This window comes from Schistocerca nitens, chromosome 9, assembly GCF_023898315.1.
Source record: "Schistocerca nitens isolate TAMUIC-IGC-003100 chromosome 9, iqSchNite1.1, whole genome shotgun sequence".
In the NCBI taxonomy this organism is placed as follows: domain Eukaryota; kingdom Metazoa; phylum Arthropoda; class Insecta; order Orthoptera; family Acrididae; genus Schistocerca; species Schistocerca nitens.
In genome coordinates, this window is record NC_064622.1 from 257,143,036 (window position 1) to 257,163,027 (window position 19,992).

At 42.2% G+C, this 19,992-nt stretch overlaps 1 protein-coding gene across 1 annotated transcript; it reads right to left on the reverse strand.

Annotated features, from left to right (window-relative positions):
- Positions 1-2,029: 2,029 nt before the first annotated feature.
- Positions 2,030-17,917, reverse strand: LOC126203511 (endocuticle structural glycoprotein ABD-4-like). The gene is made up of 3 exons (XM_049937837.1): positions 17,833-17,917; positions 9,722-9,861; positions 2,030-3,990 (listed from the first exon to the last, which is right to left on the reverse strand). Exons 1-3 carry the CDS (start codon positions 17,842-17,844, stop codon positions 3,717-3,719), a joined length of 426 nt encoding a protein of 141 aa, XP_049793794.1. The 5' UTR covers positions 17,845-17,917; the 3' UTR covers positions 2,030-3,716.
- Positions 17,918-19,992: the final 2,075 nt, after the last annotated feature.

The following is a 19,992-nucleotide window of genomic DNA, read 5'->3' on the forward strand; positions in this document are numbered from 1 at the left end:
CCGGTGTACAGGACCTCCCAGTAAGGGGTTTCATTCATACAGCAAGAAAAATTTGGGATTGACGTAACCTTCATGTGGATAAAATGGCATTCAGGCACTGGAAAAAGAACAAGCCAACGCATATGACAAAGTATTACTGAAGGCACATTCCAAGGCATCAAACTTCCGTGTAGTTCCCTTGTACGAAAAATACACCTGCAAGCACAGGAATAATGGGACTGTGAGAAAACAATAACCCAAAGAAACAATCGTAGCCGGCCGCGGTGGTCTCGCGGTTCTAGGCGCGCAGTCCGGAACCGTGCGACTGCTACGGTCGTAGGTTCGAATCCTGCCTCGGGCATGCATGTGTGTGATGTCCTTAGGATAGTTAGGTTTAAGTAGTTCTAAGTTCTAGGGGACTAATGACCACAGCAGTTGAGTCCCATAGTGCTCAGAGCCATTTGAACCATTTTTTTTAAACAATCGTAGATTTTTTCCCCGTATTCAGCCGCAGCTGCCAAAGAAAACATGGAGTGAGTAAATGACACCAGAGCTCCAAAATGAAAATGAGGTAACAACATGCATGCTATCCTAGTCCCCTCTATACGAAACTGAAGTTACAAATTCCTCAGTGTACCGAAGGAGGGATGTAGATAGAGACGTTTTAAGTCTTACCATGCACTAAGTACTGAAACACAGCAAACAAAATTATACCACAAGTTGAACCAGCTGACGATTCCATTGCCAGCATCTGTAACAGTCCTCATAAGTGCGAATGACCCAATGTTATCTCATAGGGATGTACTGAAAAGACTCGCATTACAGTACTTAATTTTTTTTTAATGTTCATATCTGCAGTAATGTGTATATGTTTATCACACCGCACTCATGTACCTAAGAATCTCGGACATCAATATTTAACTTCATTTTTGTTTTGAATGTTTGTGTCTGAATATGTAACCATGTATATGCATTTATGTATCTTATACATTTTAAAAGTGCATCTCATGTAGTTCTATAAACGAAATAAAGTTGGTGAATTGGTAGATACCATGTAAAATGAAATGAATAAATAAAACGAAGCCAACTTCCGAGAGAACCTGTTTGTTCCCTATCTGCCTAAGCACGCTGAGATCCGTATTTAATGATGTTTTTTCTTCCTGCACACATCGTATGAAACTGTACGTTTGGTTTGATTGATGTCGATCAAGTCCTGCGCCTAGTAATAAAAAATAATCAATTTTTTTTTCTCTATCGCCGGTAAAATTTCCCATTCACTAAATTTTAATATCCAACATGGACTCGTTATTTAATGAGTTACCACATTGTAGACATTGAATGTGTGTTATATGGGTTGATCACTGAAAACATTCCCAAACTACTAAGAAATGAGTGCGCAAAGTGGAAATTATTGATACAGCAGCAATTATTGACTACAATCTACTTCAAAAAAATGGTTCAAATGGCTCTGAGCACTATGGGACTCAACTGCTGTGGTCATCAGTCCCCTAGAACTTAGAACTACTTAAACCGAACTAACCTAAGGACATCACACACATCCATGCCCGAGGCAGGATTCAGACCTGCGACCGTAGCGGTCGCGCGGTTCCGGACTGTAGCGCCTAGAACCGCTCGGCCACTCCGGCCGGCAATCTACTTCATTGAGAGTGAAATGTCTGGTACGTCGACGAAAGTAGTTCAGTTACTAAGTACCTTTTACTTCGGAGGATTGCACAACTACGTTTGAGGAATTGCCCTCTTCTCTAATAAGAGTCTTCTCAATTTTGTTGCTCATACTTTTAAGACTGTACTATAGGGTACTGTTCATAATGGTTATGTACCTGTTACAATTCACCCTGATTATGACGGTATCATTTTCACAGGCACAGAAATATCGGTATATTATCTTTGCATTCTGTTTGTGACAAGTTAAAACAGATTTTCGTTGTGGAATAAATGTTGGTTTTAGTAATTCTGTAGTGTACAATTAAAGGAAGGCAATGGAGACGTATAGCGATTTAAGTGCATGAAAATAAATCGGTAGACAAAATTTTTACAATAATTCCTGAATTTATTTCATCAAAAAATATAAATATATGTAGTTTCAAACATACATGTTGTACAAAAAATGGACTAAGAAATGGACGCCTTCATCTCGATAAGAACATTAATAAACTATGGGAAAATGTCCAGAGCTATCCACACGAGATAAACTCTTGAGAGATATTACGTCCATTCGTACGCATACAGTCTAGGTATACGTTAACCGGAGTGACGCCAGAAATTTTATCCAAGTTGGAAGTGATTGGGTTTACAATAAATGTACTTCCACGAAACACCCCAGTCAGTAGTATAAAATTTCGGGCGTCAACAAGCAACAGATCTGAAGCCTCAGTACATTACAATAAATTAAATGTGTTGGCGATGGAAGAGTGCCACAGAGAACCACCGCATATCCTACAATCCTTCGCCACCGTTGGCAGCACATTCTGAGGTCAGAGGACTCGCAGCAGAACAGCTCAGAATAGCGGGGCAGCTTGTGTTTATTCTGTTACATCGCGGCAGTAATAGCTTTACCACTGCAATAGTATCCGCCTGAGTCATCGGCTATAACGAGAGGAACAGCGAGCCACGCTGCCGCCGTCCGTTTGTATGAAAAGCGAGGCAGGAATTAGAAATTTTAATTACGTATTGTCTGAAGGGACCGGCTACGTCTTATTGCTCAACGGAGCTGGAAGATTGCTGCCACGAGCTCGCTGCGAATTAAGGACGTGCGAGGTGAAGCAGAGAGATACGACGTCTGCTTGACCATGAAAAATAGAAGAAGGTTTGTTATGTTTAATAGAGTCCTTGGAACTTTTACTTTCCTTGCTCCGGTAGGTTGAAACTACCATCTGTGCATGCAGAAGCTTATTCCTGCAGTAGTAAGTGAAATGTGCAGAAGCAGAAACGGAAAGTAAGAGGCTACTTCACAGTACAGAGCTAGTATGCAGAGTCGCTATCACTACCATTTATAGAGAAGATGAACAGAAACAATAAACATTTTTCCTACAAGATCCTTCACCTACTAGTGACGGAAAAAGGAAAGGAAAGAGACAAGAAAAAAGACAGAAAGAGAAAGGGGGAGGGAGACAGTATGATTAATACAGTGCACAACCTTGATACCAAGGAAGAAACGAAGAAACAACTCACAAGGAATTGTATTATTCCTGTAGTAACACAGTTCCCACAAACTGTATTGATCTTTCGCTACATTTTACTGTGCAATGTGATTGGAGACACAACTTGTAAAAGGGAAATCTATAAAGTAAGCAAAGTATAAATCATCGAGCTAGTTACTAGAAGACACATGATCTATTCACAAAAAGGAAGAGAGGAAGAAAAATGGAAAGAGACAGCGAAAGGGGAAGGGAGAGAACCACAACGTTCTACCAGACGTTATAGAGGAAACATTCAAAATACTCTGCCCTTGCTTACAACTGAATGAATCAATCTGCTTCTGGAGCAGTTCGAATCCAAGAAAGTAAGTTGAACTTTCGATCCGTTTGGATGAACAAGTTAACAGGTTATGGTCGCCTGAAGTGGTCTACATGTGCCTCGGACCGTATAGATGGGAAGTTCTGGAGGCTGGTGGTTTACTGTGGATGCTTCCAAAGCTGCGTCGTCCGAGTCCGTTGTCTACGTCGTCGTCGTCACCGTCGTCGCGGTCGTGGTCGCTGCCGTAGACACGACCCCGCCTACTTCCTGCCGGCGTTCTCGGGCTGCGGCGGTTGGCTGGCGATGAAGTCGAGGGCGCGCTGGATCGCCGCTGGGATCGGTGGTGGGGTGGGCAGGTGGGCTCCCTGAGGCTGGAAGCCGTTCTCGTCGGCCGTGTAGGTGACGGTGTAGACGACGCCGTCAGGGCCGGTGTACGAGTACGACCCCTGGGCCACTTGTGTCTCCTGGTCGACGAAGCCCAGGTTCTTGACGAAGCCCTTCTCCTGGGCCAAGATGCCGTTGCCTGTCTCGTATCTGCCACAGAAAAGGTCACAGTGAACAACTGCTCGTGCGACATTCCCCTTGTCGTAGGTGTCATAATAAATCTTTTGGGGAAAGACATGTAATACAATTAAAGTGGAGCTACTCACAGAGGTCCAGTTCAATTATCGTATGGCAGCGAAACTTCGCTGATATTCTGCTACGTTAATGCGGAGCCGATTTACGCCGGAAAAAAATAGTTCCTATTTTCGCCACGAGGTGCAAATCTGGCGCTGTGAACGCCAGAAAGATGTAGAAAAGTTTTCGTATGTAATACATTACGGGACGTGGGCAGATAAGACCAAACAAGTGAAAAACTCATATTTTTGATTATATTATTAACCGATGATTACTCAGTTTGCTCAATATCAGCACCGGAGACGTCGACATGGGGCTGTGCTGCGCTAGATTTGCATCTGGTGGCCAAAATTGGAACTATTTTTTTCCGGCATAATTAGGTTCCGCATTAACGCATTAACATATCAATCGACTTTCACTGCCATACGATACTTAAAGCCAAAACTGGATTTCCGTTGCAGCTGTACTTTAATTGTAACCACCTGGTTCAGTATATAAAAAATGAAGAGGCCCCAATAAGAATGGAAGACGAAGAAGAAAGTACTCGATTAAAAATAATGTATCCTCCCCTAATGTTCAACCTGTACTGCAAGGATCTAATGAAGGACAGGAGTGGAAGTAAAATTTAGAGTGGAAGGATGTGAATAAGATTCGCTGGTGAAAATGAAGGTGAATTACAAGACCTGTTGAATGGGATGAAAAGCCAAATGGGCACATAGTACAGATTGACAGTAAAACAAAGGAGTAGAGGAAATGTTGTTATCTACCAACTTACCATCAAACGGCATGAATATCAACAAAAGTAAAACACGGATGCTTAACTGTTGTCGAATTACGTTAAGCAACGCTGAGGAAATAAGGTTAGAGAATGAGACAGTAAAATGTAAATGGTACGGATAACAAGAGAATAGAAGCTTTAGAAATGTCGTGCTACAGGAGAATACAAGATCAGACGAGTGTACGGGCAACTAATGAAGATGTACTGAATGTAAATGAGGGGAAAAGAAATTTATGACACAGCTTCACTGAAAAACGGGATCATTTGAAAGAATACAGCCTCGGGCAAAGAGTAGTAGTGAACTTGGTGATAAAGGGAAGTGTTGGAGAGGCAGATGGTAATAATGTTAGCGTGGGAGACCATGATCTGATACTAAAACGGTTTGAGTGCATGTAGTGTGAGAAGTGATACACAGATGGAAGTCATTAATGCAACTTCTTCTAAATAGTGATAAATGTGAAAAGATTGTCTGAAATAATACTTTTCACAAGTAATTGCTTTAGTTTCTGCTTTACTTCATAATCTTCCTCTCGTTAGTATATATTCAGATCCTACGTTGGACAGTTTACTTAAAAGGGAGTGATTTCAAAATTAGTAGTGAGTCATTAAGATTACAGTAAGTAGTTGTACACAAAGAAAATGTTAAAAAACGAACAGAAAATTTAAACGGAAAAGCAAAAGAGGGCTCCGAAGTAAACTGTCTTGAGTATTGCTAACACAATTGGAAGTTGAGCGGTTAAACATAAGCGTATGCCTCGTACTTACATTCACGACTCAGGTCACAGGCTAAGCACTTCTTTCATTGAAGAAAGCTGTTATATCGTTTCCAGGCAGACCACAAGAAAAGCACCCTGTCGTCCGAAGACATGAATGTACGATAAACGCAATGCTTTCTTCCTTCGACCAACTTAAATACAACTGCCACAACTACGTCGTAAGTGAAACTCAGAGACTGAAGCTGTGTCACTGCAAATAACATAGCACTTCCTTTTAGGGTAGTAATTTATTAGTCATGGTTCTCACTTTTCGTTGGTCATTCGATAATTTAAAATATTAAAATGAAGTTGAAGTGTATTAACCTCGTACGTGATTGCGTGGATCGGAAAATAAGGAAACATTCGCACTGTTGCTCTCGCCCTCCTGTTTAATCAATTACGGCTGACTTGCCTCTTTTACAAGGAAGATGAATGGCTTTCTCAATCGTTTACGGGCTCATGACTTCAAATATTTCTTCACCCTGCCAGATATGTACTACCGAGCTGTTGACGTATTACGAAGTCAGCTTCTCGTTCTTGTATCTGACCTAAGTATGTCTCAATTGCAGACTTGGTAGGTTTTTTAAACGTCGCCCGAGACAGTGTTTGTGGTAGCAGAAGAAGCGTTTTATTGAATTACCCATTGGCTACGGCATCCACCGACGGCGCTCTCGCGACTTTCGAAAAAAACCGCTTGTGAAAGCAGGACTCTATGCCATACATTTTCTTCCACACCTGTCGGATGATTTTCTCGGCGTAAGCAAACACTACCGGCATGTTACTGTGTATCGATGTAAGGTTATCGACAAGTGTTGTGATAAATAATCAAATTAGTGTCGCTTGCTGTGTAGTGCGATATATTGGTCTGCTGCTACACCTGACAAATTGCTCCAGCTTTCACTTTACAGGTCACACGCATAATGTCAGCAGCACACTTTGGAAAACTCTGGACGGTAGACGAAACAATCTTATCTTGCATTCCGCAGTTTCTGAAGCTACCCAAAGAATACGTACGAATCGACCTCCGGTGTTAAGAGAACATAGTGGGTGTGAAACGCTTTCGCTTTACCACGCGGAATCGTGGGTGGGTCAACAGTGTTCACCTCTCAGCTGGAAAAGCGGTCTTGTGAATTGTCTTACGTCAGAGCGCATCCATAAAGAAGCAAATAACGGCCGGTGTAGTTCGTTACGACAGAAACGCGTCGAAGCACCCGGCGGTTTGTAAGACGATCTGCCCAGAACGTAATCTGCAGTAGCCTATAGCGTGGTGGACGAAGAGAAAGTCTTACAGAAGGAGATTTCTGTGACTTGAAAATAGATTTTAAGGATTGGGAACGTGGATATCCTTTTCCGGAAAGACACAGTGCCTCCTTTCTCGCCGCTGACACTTGTAGAAGTCGTCCGCTTAATTCCGGCTGACCTCTACAAGTGTCATCTGGTATGTAAGTATTCCTTGGAGAAAGTTGCGCTACACTGAAACGCTGCACATAAATTTCCACAGCTACTGCACTGAAGTTCCGTCGTTGTAAGTTCCCTTCTGGAGTGTCACATATTTCCAAGCAACTTTGCCGAAATTTCATAGCTGCTGCTAAGTGTGCGACAGTAGATTTCACCAAAATATCAAGGCAACGACCTCGTACGTTACCGTTGCAAATTTGTTCAACAGTTGGAATCAGTTTCCTGAAAATTGTTACTATTAATCGACAGTGATTGCTTGCCATCCCAGTTTCTTCCACTATAACAACGCGCATGACAATGTAATTTTGTCTTTAACCGTTTAAAAAAAGATACAAATACTGGTAACAACGATCTGATTGTCTTACAACAAAACACTGGCCTAAGATACAGCAACACTTTGTTTTCCACTCCATTGTCAGTTTTGTACTTCTTGGACGCAAGCTAAAATTGTCGTTACTGCATTTATTTAAGTCCTTAGCGCTTAAGAAATATTAGATATTTTTAGCTTGATAACGAGATTTGTAACCATAAATCAGCTCTACAATGAACTCTGGAGGCGAAAGATTTTCTGCTGTGGTTCACCAGCAACTCAGGTCAATTCCTATCACAAAGAAAAGCTATCGCAGACACCGATTTCTCGACCTCTAGGAAATAGTAACTATCCGCTGCCATAATAGAACGAGAACTGGATGCCGATTTGTAAGGCACAGATAGTCGATATTAGACAGAGTTTATGATGACTTGCAACGAAATAAAGCAGACATCACCGATCACGTTTATTCGACACCACAGATAACGTTTATTCAGCATAGGACCTCTTCATTGCAAGTCACCCAGTTAGTACGAGATGTTTGTAAATTATGCACAGATACCCCTCTCGCGAATTACTCTTCCTGTCACTCAAAACCAGATCAAAATCTGAATAACAGTTTCTGAGATTTTTTTCCGGATTATGAATCCGATGTAAGTGTGTAATGGCAAAATATTTTTTACGTGATATAATTACAAATTAACGAATCACTTAGGAGAAGAAGAACTCTTTTTAGGCAATAAAAAAATAAGAAAAAACTTTTCCGTAGGAAGCCGGTTTCGGTAAGTTACTATCTTCAGATATTCAGAAAGGTTATTACAAACATCTTGTACCAGAAACACACAAAATTCGCCAAAACATCGTTCCCATAACGTAACTCGTCTTGCCTATCAGGGCAGCAGAAGAATTGCGATGTACGCAGAAATTTTCATTTTGACGTGCCAATGCGTCACTCATTTCATGTTTTATGTACCTGGAAATTAATTGGAAAAATTTTGTGTGTATCTGGATTAAGATTTTTGTAATAATCTCTCTGAAGGTCTGATGATGTTAATTTAGTTTCACCGAAACCGGCTATCTACAATTACGTTTTTATAGCGATCTCGGCTAAGAAGTTCTTCTTCTCCTAGGTAATTACAACAGATCGCCCCCTCCAGTTCAACATGAGTAAAGTAATAAATTAACCACTTTCAGGTTTTTTCCTTTACTTGTGCTTTGAAACCTGCCTTTTAGCTACGAGGCCTGTTCAGAAAGTAAGCTCCGATTGATTGCCAAATTGAAACCACAGTGAACATCAGAAATGTTTTACTTCAATTAGCTACACCTTTCAGCTACTTCTCTACGTAGTCGCCGTTCTGACTTAGACTTTTGTCATAGCGTTGTACCAACTTTTCAATAGCCTCATCATAGAAGGCAGCCGCCAGTGCTTTCCGCCAATTCTCCACGCTGGCCTACACCTCGTTGTCTGTGTCAAAATGTTGTCTTCAAAGACAGCGGTTCATGTGACCAGAGATGAAACTCAGGGGGAGACAATTGCGGACTGTATTGTGGGTAATCTCACATTTCCATTTGAAAACGATGCAGGAGCATCTTCATTGCCCCTGCAGAATGCGGCTGAGAATTGTCTTGAAGAAGAAACAGCACGACAGTTATGTAATGTTAGCTGCATAGCTTCAGGCGAAATTTCTCACCAGGCCCTCGTACTTGGCGGCAGACACTATTTTCTAGACATCTTTACGCACTCACTGCGAGCTCAGAAATGAGAAGAGCGACGTGATGCTAACTGGGGTTATACTAGAGACACTACCCAACACATCTGTGCAAAGCTTTATCGGATTTTCATAGTCGTTTCCATTTCGCGACCGATCGGAGCTTACTTTCTGAACGCCCCTCGTATGTTTCAACGGGATGGCTTTAATGAATGAGTTTGCGAGCTACACAAAATGGCCGTATATTTTGATCGCGCTGACCTACATCATCAAGGGACCAAAGACTTTAGTATGAGGCATAAATTTCAACTTGACACCTCTACTCGTTCCCTAACACACAGCGATCTTCACAGACAGACAGACAAAGAAGTGATCTCATTAGGGTTCTGTTGTTACCATTGAGATATCTAATCATAAAAATGAGGATGTTCTCGACAGAATTGGGAAGGAAAGGAATAAATGGAAAACACAAGTAGTAGAGATTAGAATATAACCAACAAATAAGCGAAGAATTATTTTTAAGACCTAGTCTGGGAAGAAGCTGTTGACACAGGAAAGGAAAATGTGGCGGACCTCTGTGTTTGTAGAGTTGGCGTATTCTCACTCGCTACACGGAGCATACTTGTAGGGGTCTTACCCGTATTCGTAGGATCCGTCGGCGGCTGCGTGCGGGACGTTGTTGTAGGCGATGATGGGCACCGCCCTCAAGTCGGCAGGGCTCAGGTTGTACCTCTGGGCGGTGGTCACCGCCAACAGGGCAGCGACGATCAGGGAGACCTGCAAACATAGAGAGGCGTCTAGAGTTGTCGGCGAGGACACGAGACTGCGGAAAATATCTAGTCGTGTTCTGTAGTTTAGGAGTTTATGTTGTAGATGACGGTGATGGGCCCTGACTGTATTGCTCATGAGAGACAAGAATTCGTGATACGTTATTTTGGCACGTAAATTTCTTGAATAGTCCCGAGAGAGCTTTAAAGTCCCCTTGAGACTAACAGATCTCTAACAACAGTGTCAGGGTTTAGACTTTGGTGAACAGTCTATGGATTAGTATGAAGTGTACACCTCCAAAACTTGACTTTGTAAACAACCAACGTTACAGGAATTTAAAACACTGAGATTCATAGACGAATATGTACTATGAAAGTCACCACCGCTGCTCCGTTGCTCGCCATAAATTGGTCTGTAAGATACTTCAGACCTCTACGAGCAAGCATTATCTGGTTGAGCGGCACCACGTTCCCGTCAATCAGTTGGCGTCGCTTACAAAGCCTGCTTTCTATGACCTCAGCCACTCATTACAATTTGTTCAACAAATGAAATGTTTGAAGACGACTGAGTCAATCAGCTGTGTACAACTTTTGGGCATGTACATTTCCATTTACGGCTGTCAACAAATTTCATCTGTAGCAATTGCAGTTTAAATACTCATTATAAAACTAACATACTTGATCTTGCAGCGCACACTGTGTATGTCACAGGTGAGCTGCTTGAATGGGATGTAAGTCAATGGCGACATTAACATGAACAACTGACGAAGCTGAAAACCTGTTGGAATACTTGACTGACGGAACTATAATTTGTAGACGCCCATAAGCGGGAATGATCATGTTCGAGTGAAAAGTGCCTCTGTAACATAACTGACCACAAATGATAGGAAGCTGAAAGACCAAACTGCATGCAAAGTGTCCTGTGCCTTCAGCAATAGCGTAATCTGACACGCTCTGAATTTACAAGAAAATAAAATGGGGAAGTTAACTCCTATTCTCTACATTATAGCAAAGAATTACGTAAAATTTGACTTCAGAAGCGTGTGAAACAATGAAAGAGGAGACTGAAACAAAAATTGAAAAATATGATCAAACTGCAGAATTTTTGTTTCGTTGTTTATTACTCTGACGAATTCTCAAGACCACTCCTCCTTTTGAGAACCAACATTGAGACCGCGTAGTAGATTTCATGTATCTCACATACTGATAATGATTGCAGCTACCGCTTTCAACGTATCGTATTACACTTGGACGATAAAGCAAACGACTGAGTAGAGTGCAGCACAAGTGTAGTGACAAGCTAGAAGAACGAAAGATACACTTTTCACAAACAGTCATCAGTACATCCGACCAAATCACCTGATGAAAGTTTAGTGACCATAACAGACAAAGCTTTCTAAATGCACAGTGATGTCAAGAAATGCCCATAAAATTAAGGGAATAAAGGTCTATGTGAAAATGTTTCTACATTTGTTACTGTTTTAGTTTTCAGTCCTAAAACTTATGTATTTCTCTACGCTAGTCTATATCCCGTGTAAGCTCCTTCATCCACGTACAACTATTGATATCTGCATGGTTTTGAACATGCTTTCTCTATTCAAACCTTGGTCTTTTTTAATAATATTTGGTCTGCATTTTTCCCCCTAGTCTACTATTAACGATTCCTTCATACCTCAGAATGTGGCCGGCAACCTATCCTCTCCTTTAATCAAATTGCGTCATAAATTCTTTTTTCCCCTGTTCGATTTTATGGCTCCTCATTAGCTTCTAGATCTACCTATGTAACTCAAGCATTCTTCTGTAGCACCACGTTTCAAGGGCTTCTTTTCTCTTCTTGTCTGATTTGCTTACCGTCCACGTTTCATTTCCATACAAGGCTACACTCTAGGCAAATATTTACAGAGAAAAATTCGCAACACCTAATTTTAATTTAGATATTAAAATATCTGTCGCTTTCAAAAAGACTTCTCTTGGTGTTGCCAGCCTTCGTTTCATATCTTCTCTATTCTGGTTATTGTCAGACATTTTGCTGCCCAAATAGCAGAACTACCACTTTTAATCCACTCCAATTTCATCGGTATCACCTGATTTATTACCAGTATGCTCCATTAGCCTTTGTTTAGTTTTACGGTATTTTAGAATAATAATTTAAAAATTTAATTTAAAGCTTCTTTTCGAATTTTCACAACGCAGTGCCCAAGTGGCGCAGTGGTTAGTGCATCAGCCTAGTGAGCAAATGACCTGGGTTCCAATCCTGGCCTTGGTACAAATTTTAATTCATTGCTTCGACCTGTTTTAATTATCAAAGATAAGTTGAAACTTAATATGTCTCTGGAACATGTAATTTATCTGATTAATTCTAGATTTGTGTTTCTTTCGAAAAATGAAAGACGTTCCAGCTACTGAACCAAACTATAATCCCAGGTCCTTTTTGAGTCCATCTGCCAAATTTCGTGAATGTTGGACACATTCATTATTAAAGAGACTTGAGGAAGTTTGTCGGGAGCAGGCGCAGTAGCTACTTACCCCCCGGCCGCGAGGCAGCGTCAACCTCGACCTGGGAAGACAGTACTCATTTCGCGGCGTAAATTAGTTTTACGTCCGAGTCTAGGACCTTGTCCCCCTTGGTGCGGTATGTGCCGTCAGTGGGTCGCTGTGCGTTAATAATCTAGCCTTCCGACACACGTGCGTTCAGCCGACCGCAGATGCCTAACGGCGTACTAAGGGACGGATTTATGCGTGTCGGGTGATAAACAGCGACACGTAACGCGTTTGCCACTACCTACGCGTCTGGCGTAGCGCCGCGGTCACTATGGAAGTTGGGAAGAATTAAATAAACGAAACTAAGAAGGACCTCCTATATGTAAATGAGTATCTGTCTGGCACAATTTGTTTAATTAATCGCTCCCGAAACCGGTTTCCTTGTCCTCCTCCAGATGCATTATGGGAGGATGGACGAGGTGTCCAGGTGTTCTGGCACAGCTAATTTGAATTTTTAGTGTTTGCGCGCAGCGACATGTCCTGTAAGACAAATGAGCTGTCCGGATTTCCTTACATGCGACAGACAAATTCATCCACCAGAATCAGCGAGTAATATTTTCTCTAATATAAGCACAAATCCAATGAGGTGACACCTAATCTTCCTTGTACTGCTGCGTTAACCATTTACTCGTAGTACCGTCGCAAGTTAATATGTCAGCACACGGATATTGCTTGCCCATACGCGGGTATGAAAGTAGTTTCGCCTTCCTTTCTGGCTCTCAAAGCCAGCACAAAAAATACACACGAATGCATTTGAAGAGTTATCTATTTTTTTTTCTCATAGTCATATAAAATATGTTGTTTCCGAACTCTTATATGGGTTTAGTCACTTAGACAGGCGAAGCCTATGTTCAACATCCTTGCTCGCTCTTCCTGTTTGAGGTTTGTAACGGTTACCCCAATTCGCCTGGGCCCGCATCTCGTGGTCGTGCGGTAGCGTTCTCGCTTCCCACGCCCGGGTTCCCGGGCTCGATTCCCGGCGGGGTCAGGGATTTTCTCTGCCTCGTGATGGCTGGGTGTTGTGTGCTGTCCTTAGGTTAGTTAGGTTTAAGTATTTCTAAGTTCTAGGGGACTTATGACCACAGCAGTTGAGTCCCATAGTGCTCAGAGCCATTTGAACCATTTGAAATCGCCTGAATGTTTTGCGGGTTGGTTCCTTTAGTAACACTTCCTTCTCTTTTCCTGCACCGTCCAGATAAGGAGCTATTGACCTCAATATCAATGCGGCTGTAAGCGCCTATCTATATTTCTGCCCTCAACACCCAGCCGTGATGCACTTGAACTGCAATAAAATACCAATATTACCTGAAACGTTTGGTAATTTAACGGCTTTAAAGCGCTAGTCTCATAGCCTGTAACTGAGATCAGTAACGTGCTCTTACGTGATGGCACTGGAATCATAAGTAACGTGTTCGAATCCTGGTGGTGGATCAACTATTCACTACCAAGCTATGTCCGTCAAATGGAGGAGAGGTGGTGGTATAAATTTCCTGGTAGGCAGTTTTTCCGCCGGTGTCCCTGGTTTAAAAGTTCCAAATCTCTCTTTGTCTTTCAAGGCGCGACGATATGTGGAATTGTTGATGATAATCCCGCCAACAATGATTTAGGACATTCAGATTTTCCTGTACCATCAGAGATGACCATGAGATCGCGTAACTTCTTGAATTACTTACGTTTATTCTTACGTTTTAAAGGCCTTCATCAGTGTGGTATATATAAATAAATAGCCCCGATGAAGGCGATTCGCAACAGTGGCCGAAACATTGTTCTATACAAGGGTCTGACGAGGCAGCTACGTACTCCATAAAATATTTTTTAAGAAAATGTCAATTGCGGAATCCTTTGCTGTCACGTTCAGTGGGTTGGTAATTACAGCCTAGCTGAAAACAATGAAAGACGTTCCGTTGCTATGCCTTAATCTGCTGCCAAAATATCGAATTTGCTGCTAGAAGCATTTGATAAAATTTGTTTGACGCTCAACGGCAGTCTTTCAAAATATGGAGTAAGTGCTTAGTCAGAGTAAACTCATCCCTTGTATGGAATATTCTTGGGAGAATGGCTGATGGACATATATTAACGCCGTGAAAGGCTTTTTGGCAGTGAACAATACAGGGGTTGCTTATCTATTTATAAAAGTGGATAGTAATACGGTACATGGGGGCGTACATGTCTACATGCACTTTTATACCCTTTCCTTAGATTGGCACTTGCATTAAGAAATATTTCTCGGTGTTGGTAGTCAGTTTTTATTACTCCTGCTTGTGCATGGTAAAATGCATGAGATAAGCGTTCTGATTAAAATTTACAGATTTGGTCCCTCATCTGACTGCGAAGTTTGACCAGCACAAGTCTAGAAGAATACAAACAACAGTAGTACGATCTACAAAAGAGCTTTAGGTACGAGTCAGTCTATCGGTAACCTGAAAACTTGCAGTCAGTTTCCTCTGCACCTCGATTTTAATTACACAATCGAGCAACACAATAGTGAGCTGTAGATGACACATTTGGAAATTTTGGTAACTGCTGTTGACTGAGAGACGATCAGAAAACAGCGCTGCAGACTGTATCATACGCGTCTGCGGGAGCCCTCGAGATCTCGAAAGACGTCGTCTTGACCCCAGTCACGCCGCTCTCAGCCACGAGGCGAACGCCCGACTCGTAGTGCGTGAGACAGTAGTGACCTACGCGTGGTCTCCCATTTTGCAAGGGGCTAGTCGGACGCGATGCTCAAGGCTGAGCTACTTTTTGAGGCTACTGTTTAGATAATTTGGAGCAGAACTGGTCAGCGACCACTTTGGCTTCACTGAGAGTCTCTTCCTCATTAAGAGTTAAAGCTTGACATCGATGCCTGTAGGGTAACTATTCTTAGAACAGTGGCAATTACCATAAATGGAAACAATATCTTGCGAATTCTATAGCCACCCGAAACCCCCCATATTCCACTGAAAAAACAAGTAAGTCCACAGCAGAGGAAGTCAGAAGGTAAATATCCGTAAATTATAAAGATGTGTTAGACTGAATACATTACCTTATGAGAGTAGACATGAACTTTGGGAAAAAATAAACTCTCGAAAGCCAAAAAAATGGTTCAAATGGCTCTGAGCACTATGGGACTCAACTGCTGAGGTCATTAGTCCCCTAGAACTTAGAACTAGTTAAACCTAACTAACCTAAGGACATCACAAACATCCATGCCCGAGGCAGGATTCGAACCTGCGACCGTAGCGGTCTTGCGGTTCCAGACTGCAGCGCCTTTAACCGCACGGCCACTTCGGCCGGCTCTCGAAAGCCAACTAGAATGCTGGGACTCCAGTTCAAAATGGTTCAAATGGCTCTAGGCCCTATGGGACTTAACATCTGAGGTCATAAGTCCCCTAGACTTAGAACTACTTAAACCTAACTAACCTAAGGCCTAAGGACATTACACACATCCATGCCCGAGGCAGGAGTCGAACCTGCGACCGCAGCAGCCACGTGGTTACGGACTGAAGCGCCTAGAACTGCTCGGCCACAGCGGCCGGTGGACTCCAGTTAGCAGCGTGAATAAAACATGCGACTAGCGAGTTACAAACCCACGTTGAAAATTTTATAAATGTGTAAACCAACCGTTTCTCAGTCTTTGATACATCTGTCAACAGTCACGTTCCTAAAAGAGTTTCTGTAATACAGACTGAACAGTGAATGTTTTCAGATTCCGGAAAAAAATTATCGGTTGTAATAAGTACGCGTCAAATCTTAGCTTCGTTGTGTTTTTGGAGATAACCAGATTTGAAATTGTTGCCCACTTTACAACTATGCAAAAGTTGCTAATTTACAGTAGTATCTGTCGCTGTCAAGCTTCCCATGGCATTTCTACGGCGTTACACATGATCGCTAGGCTGAGATATCGAATTAAAGCAATCGAATTAATGACGCGCTGATTGTGACGATACACTGAGTTTGGATGGCTTCATATGTTCAATCGAACATGTGTTACGTTTTCTGTGTTGTTCCCTAATTACTTGAGGCGAACGCTCGATTCTTCGAACAGACACGGCCGATGGAGTCCCTCCCACATACAGTATTTGGCACGTTAGTCTACAACTCCAATTGTCTCGACAAGGACGGAGAGTTATTTTTCTTTCTCTTCCAGAGCTCTTCGTGGTCACGTGTCTTAAGTTACACCACTTGTTCTAATTCCCTACGAATCCTTGTTTCATGATAACTCATTTATTCCATCTGACGTCTTCGTCTGATTTCCAACTTTTCTACGTTTTCTCGCTATTCTTCAGTCTCCAAGTCTCTGTTCCGTACTTACTCAGGTTCCTTACTCCAGTACGGCCAGCTGAAAACTGTTCTTTGCACATTGTCATTAACGAACAAGAGTTTCCTGTCTAACGTCATCACTGCCAGCAGACAATTTCCAATAAAATACATTAGATGGAACGACTAAATTTAATCGAGGTGACAACACACTAACACAGACTGGGTGTCGGGAGATCCCAGTTCGGCTGTAGAGACTGTTTTTAGATGTTTTCCAAAGAAACACGTGATACGTTACAGAACGATTCTTGAAAAATGAGTTCGACAAAATTTCATTTCAGTCATTCACAAAGCAACCTTCCGTTCTGAAACAGGAAGAGACCACAAACTCAAACCTTCCTACCTTAGAACTGAATCAGGTGCTGTAATTGATATTTCCTCAGGGATACTTCGCACTAGAATGCAGCGTCGTGTTATTTCAGAAACCTTCTCGCAATGATTTCGTATCGTCTGCACTGATCTATTTAGTAATGGATGGGTAAACTAAGCGAAATATCGCAGTGGTTGCGACTATCTTCGGTACCATCAGGGCTCATATCCACTTTCTACCTATTCGTCTTATGTTACCGAAACCAGAAGACACTTTAAAATCATCCCTGTGAAGAAGCGGCCTTAAATATCGTTGTCCAACTAACAAAGTTCCGCATCTACATTCGATCACGAGGTGGTATTATTAAAATCCGGCCTCACTTGAAATGTAAACAATGACTACAGAAGGTAACATCTTATGAGTTACTACACTGCGCCATGTTCCTTTTGGAAGTTCTTTAGTAGTCGACATTTAGAACCTTCTGCTTCGGTTTTCCTTCAGGACTCTTCTATTATTCCCGATGTTTGGGCATCCGGATAGATTGAACGAGTCCTGAAAGTTAGCAGAGTGCTCGAAACATTAGCGGTTGAAGAAGAAGTTTGAAGAGATCCATGACAGGGTCTAACAGCTCAGAATAAGTTTACCTTTAGTGACCAGGAAAGCCTGTTGACATATAATAAATACCGAAGTCGTAACGGCATCGCTATATAATTCTGAATCTGCAAGTCAAAAATCACATATACGTTAAAGCAGAAATGTATCCGAAAATGGAGTGTCCCACGAGTGGGTCACAAGATAACCGTATCAGAACAGTGGTCGAGTTCGTACCAGCTTCATCATGTCTGCGGCTGCGGCTTTGGAGCTGGGTCGTAGGTGGAAGGCGTCGATGTGGACTGTACTGCCGAACGTGTGGCGCGCGTATTTATACTCGGCGGGCGACGGGGACTGCGGCGGCGGCAGCGGCGACGCGGGGGCAGGTGTCCACAGGAGAGGTGTGGGGGCGGGGGGCGTGATGCAACGCCGGCGCGTCTTCACTGAGGAGCGTCCGAGACCGCACCGCCCCCAGCCACGCCGCTCCGGCGTTTTTCGCAACCCGCCTTCCACCCATAACCCGGTCGGACCCCTATACCACCGACACCGTTGCCTCGCGTCGTTCCCTGCACCGCGCTAACAATTTCCTCCACCCAAGGTTACTTTTAATTCTGTGCGCGTACTTCAGAAGGACACCACGAAAATCTTCCCTCTTCTCTGCGGGACTGTACGGAGCGTTACGAGGTAACCGTCGAGAAGGAACCGGCATTTTAGGAAAGGCATTCTGTCACACACAGACGTGTTGCTCCCGCAATAAACAGTGACGGACGCAATAAGTTTAGGGACTTCTTATAACGAACCAGAGCCTGGGGATTTTTGATCAATAGTAGATTACGAAAGTTTAGGGACATCTTATAACGAAACAGAGTCTGGGGATTTTTGATCAATAGTAGATTACGATACTAAGTCAGTATGACGATATTTGCGATTCCATTCTTTTTTCAGACGCTTTACTTAAAATTGCAAGTCTGAATTATAAAAAGCAAGTCTATGGGTTGGCGTATTGTGTGGAAGTCCACACATATTATTAGAACGTATGCATGTGTGTGTGTGAGTTGCAAGTAGGCTGTTTAGCTTTTATCTTGGTAACGCCATGTAGCGCTCTGTATGAAAATCACTGGATGTGCTGTGTGCAGTCTGTGACTGGGTGGCATTGTTGGAATAGTCGCTATTGTAGTGTTGGGCAGTTAGATGTTAACAGCGAGTAGCGTTGCGCAATTGGTGAGCCGCCAGCAGTGGTGGATGTTGGCAGAGAGATGGCGGAGTTTTGAGAGCGGATGATCTGGACGTGTGTCCATCAGAGACAGTAAATTTGTAAAACTGGATGTCACGAACTGATATATATATATATATATATATATATATATATATATATATATATATATATACGTTCAGTTTTGCTCAGCTGTTTGAAAAGCAAATAATGTAAGAAGTTTATCAGCACAGTCATTCATCAATTTTTCTAAGGGCACGTTTCAGAGTGTGTGTGTGTGTGTGTGTGTGTGTGTGTGTGCATGTATTCCACGATATATATATATATATATATATATAAAATGACTTTTGAACACTATTAAGGTAAATACATTGTTTGTTCTTTATCAAAATCTTTCATTTGCTAACTATGCCTATCAGTAGTTAGTGACTTCAGTAGTTAGAATCTTTTATTTAGCTGGCAGTATTGGCGCTCGCTGTATTGCAGTAGTTTGAGTAACGAAGATTTTTGTGAGGTAAGTGATTCATGAAAGGTATAGGTTATTGTTAGTCAGGACCATTCTTTTGTAGGGATTATGAAAAGTCAGATTGCGTTGCGCTAAAAATATTGTGTGTCAGTTTAGTGTTAATCAGAATAAGTGAAGAGAGTAATGTCTCAGTACGTTCAGCTTTGCTCAGCTGTTTGAAAAGCAAATAATATAAGAGGTTTATCAGCACAGTCTTTCATAAATTTTTCTAAGGGGACGTTTCAGAGAGAGAGAGAGTGTGTGTGTGTGTGTGTGTGTGTGTGTATTCCACATCTCCTCCGAAACCAGTGGGGGGGATTTCAACCAATCTTGGTACACATGTCCCTCACTGACAGCCAACAATCGCTGTCGGGGTAAGAACAACCTACCTACCATAGATCAGGAGATATGACGTCATAAACAATGAGAAACGTGAGCAAATTCCGCATCATGCTTGACGTTTATGTATTACTTTGTCCTACTAACTGTATTCACAATAAATTTCACGGGTAGTATCCAAATACGCCGCTAAGTAAACCTACAAATGTTCATCAGGGTACCACGCATACTTCTGAAGATATGACGTCAAAAACACTGAGATGCATGAAATACTGCCGCAGCGTGCATTACGTTTGAGTTTATTACTTCTTTGCCACCACGTTTATTCTCTACTATTAAT

Coding starts and splice junctions, on each gene's coding strand:
- LOC126203511 (XM_049937837.1), bottom strand. Junction 3,991..9,721: donor GACGGATCCTACGAATACGG/GTAAGACCCCTA, acceptor TTTCTGTGGCAG/ATACGAGACAGGCAACGGCA.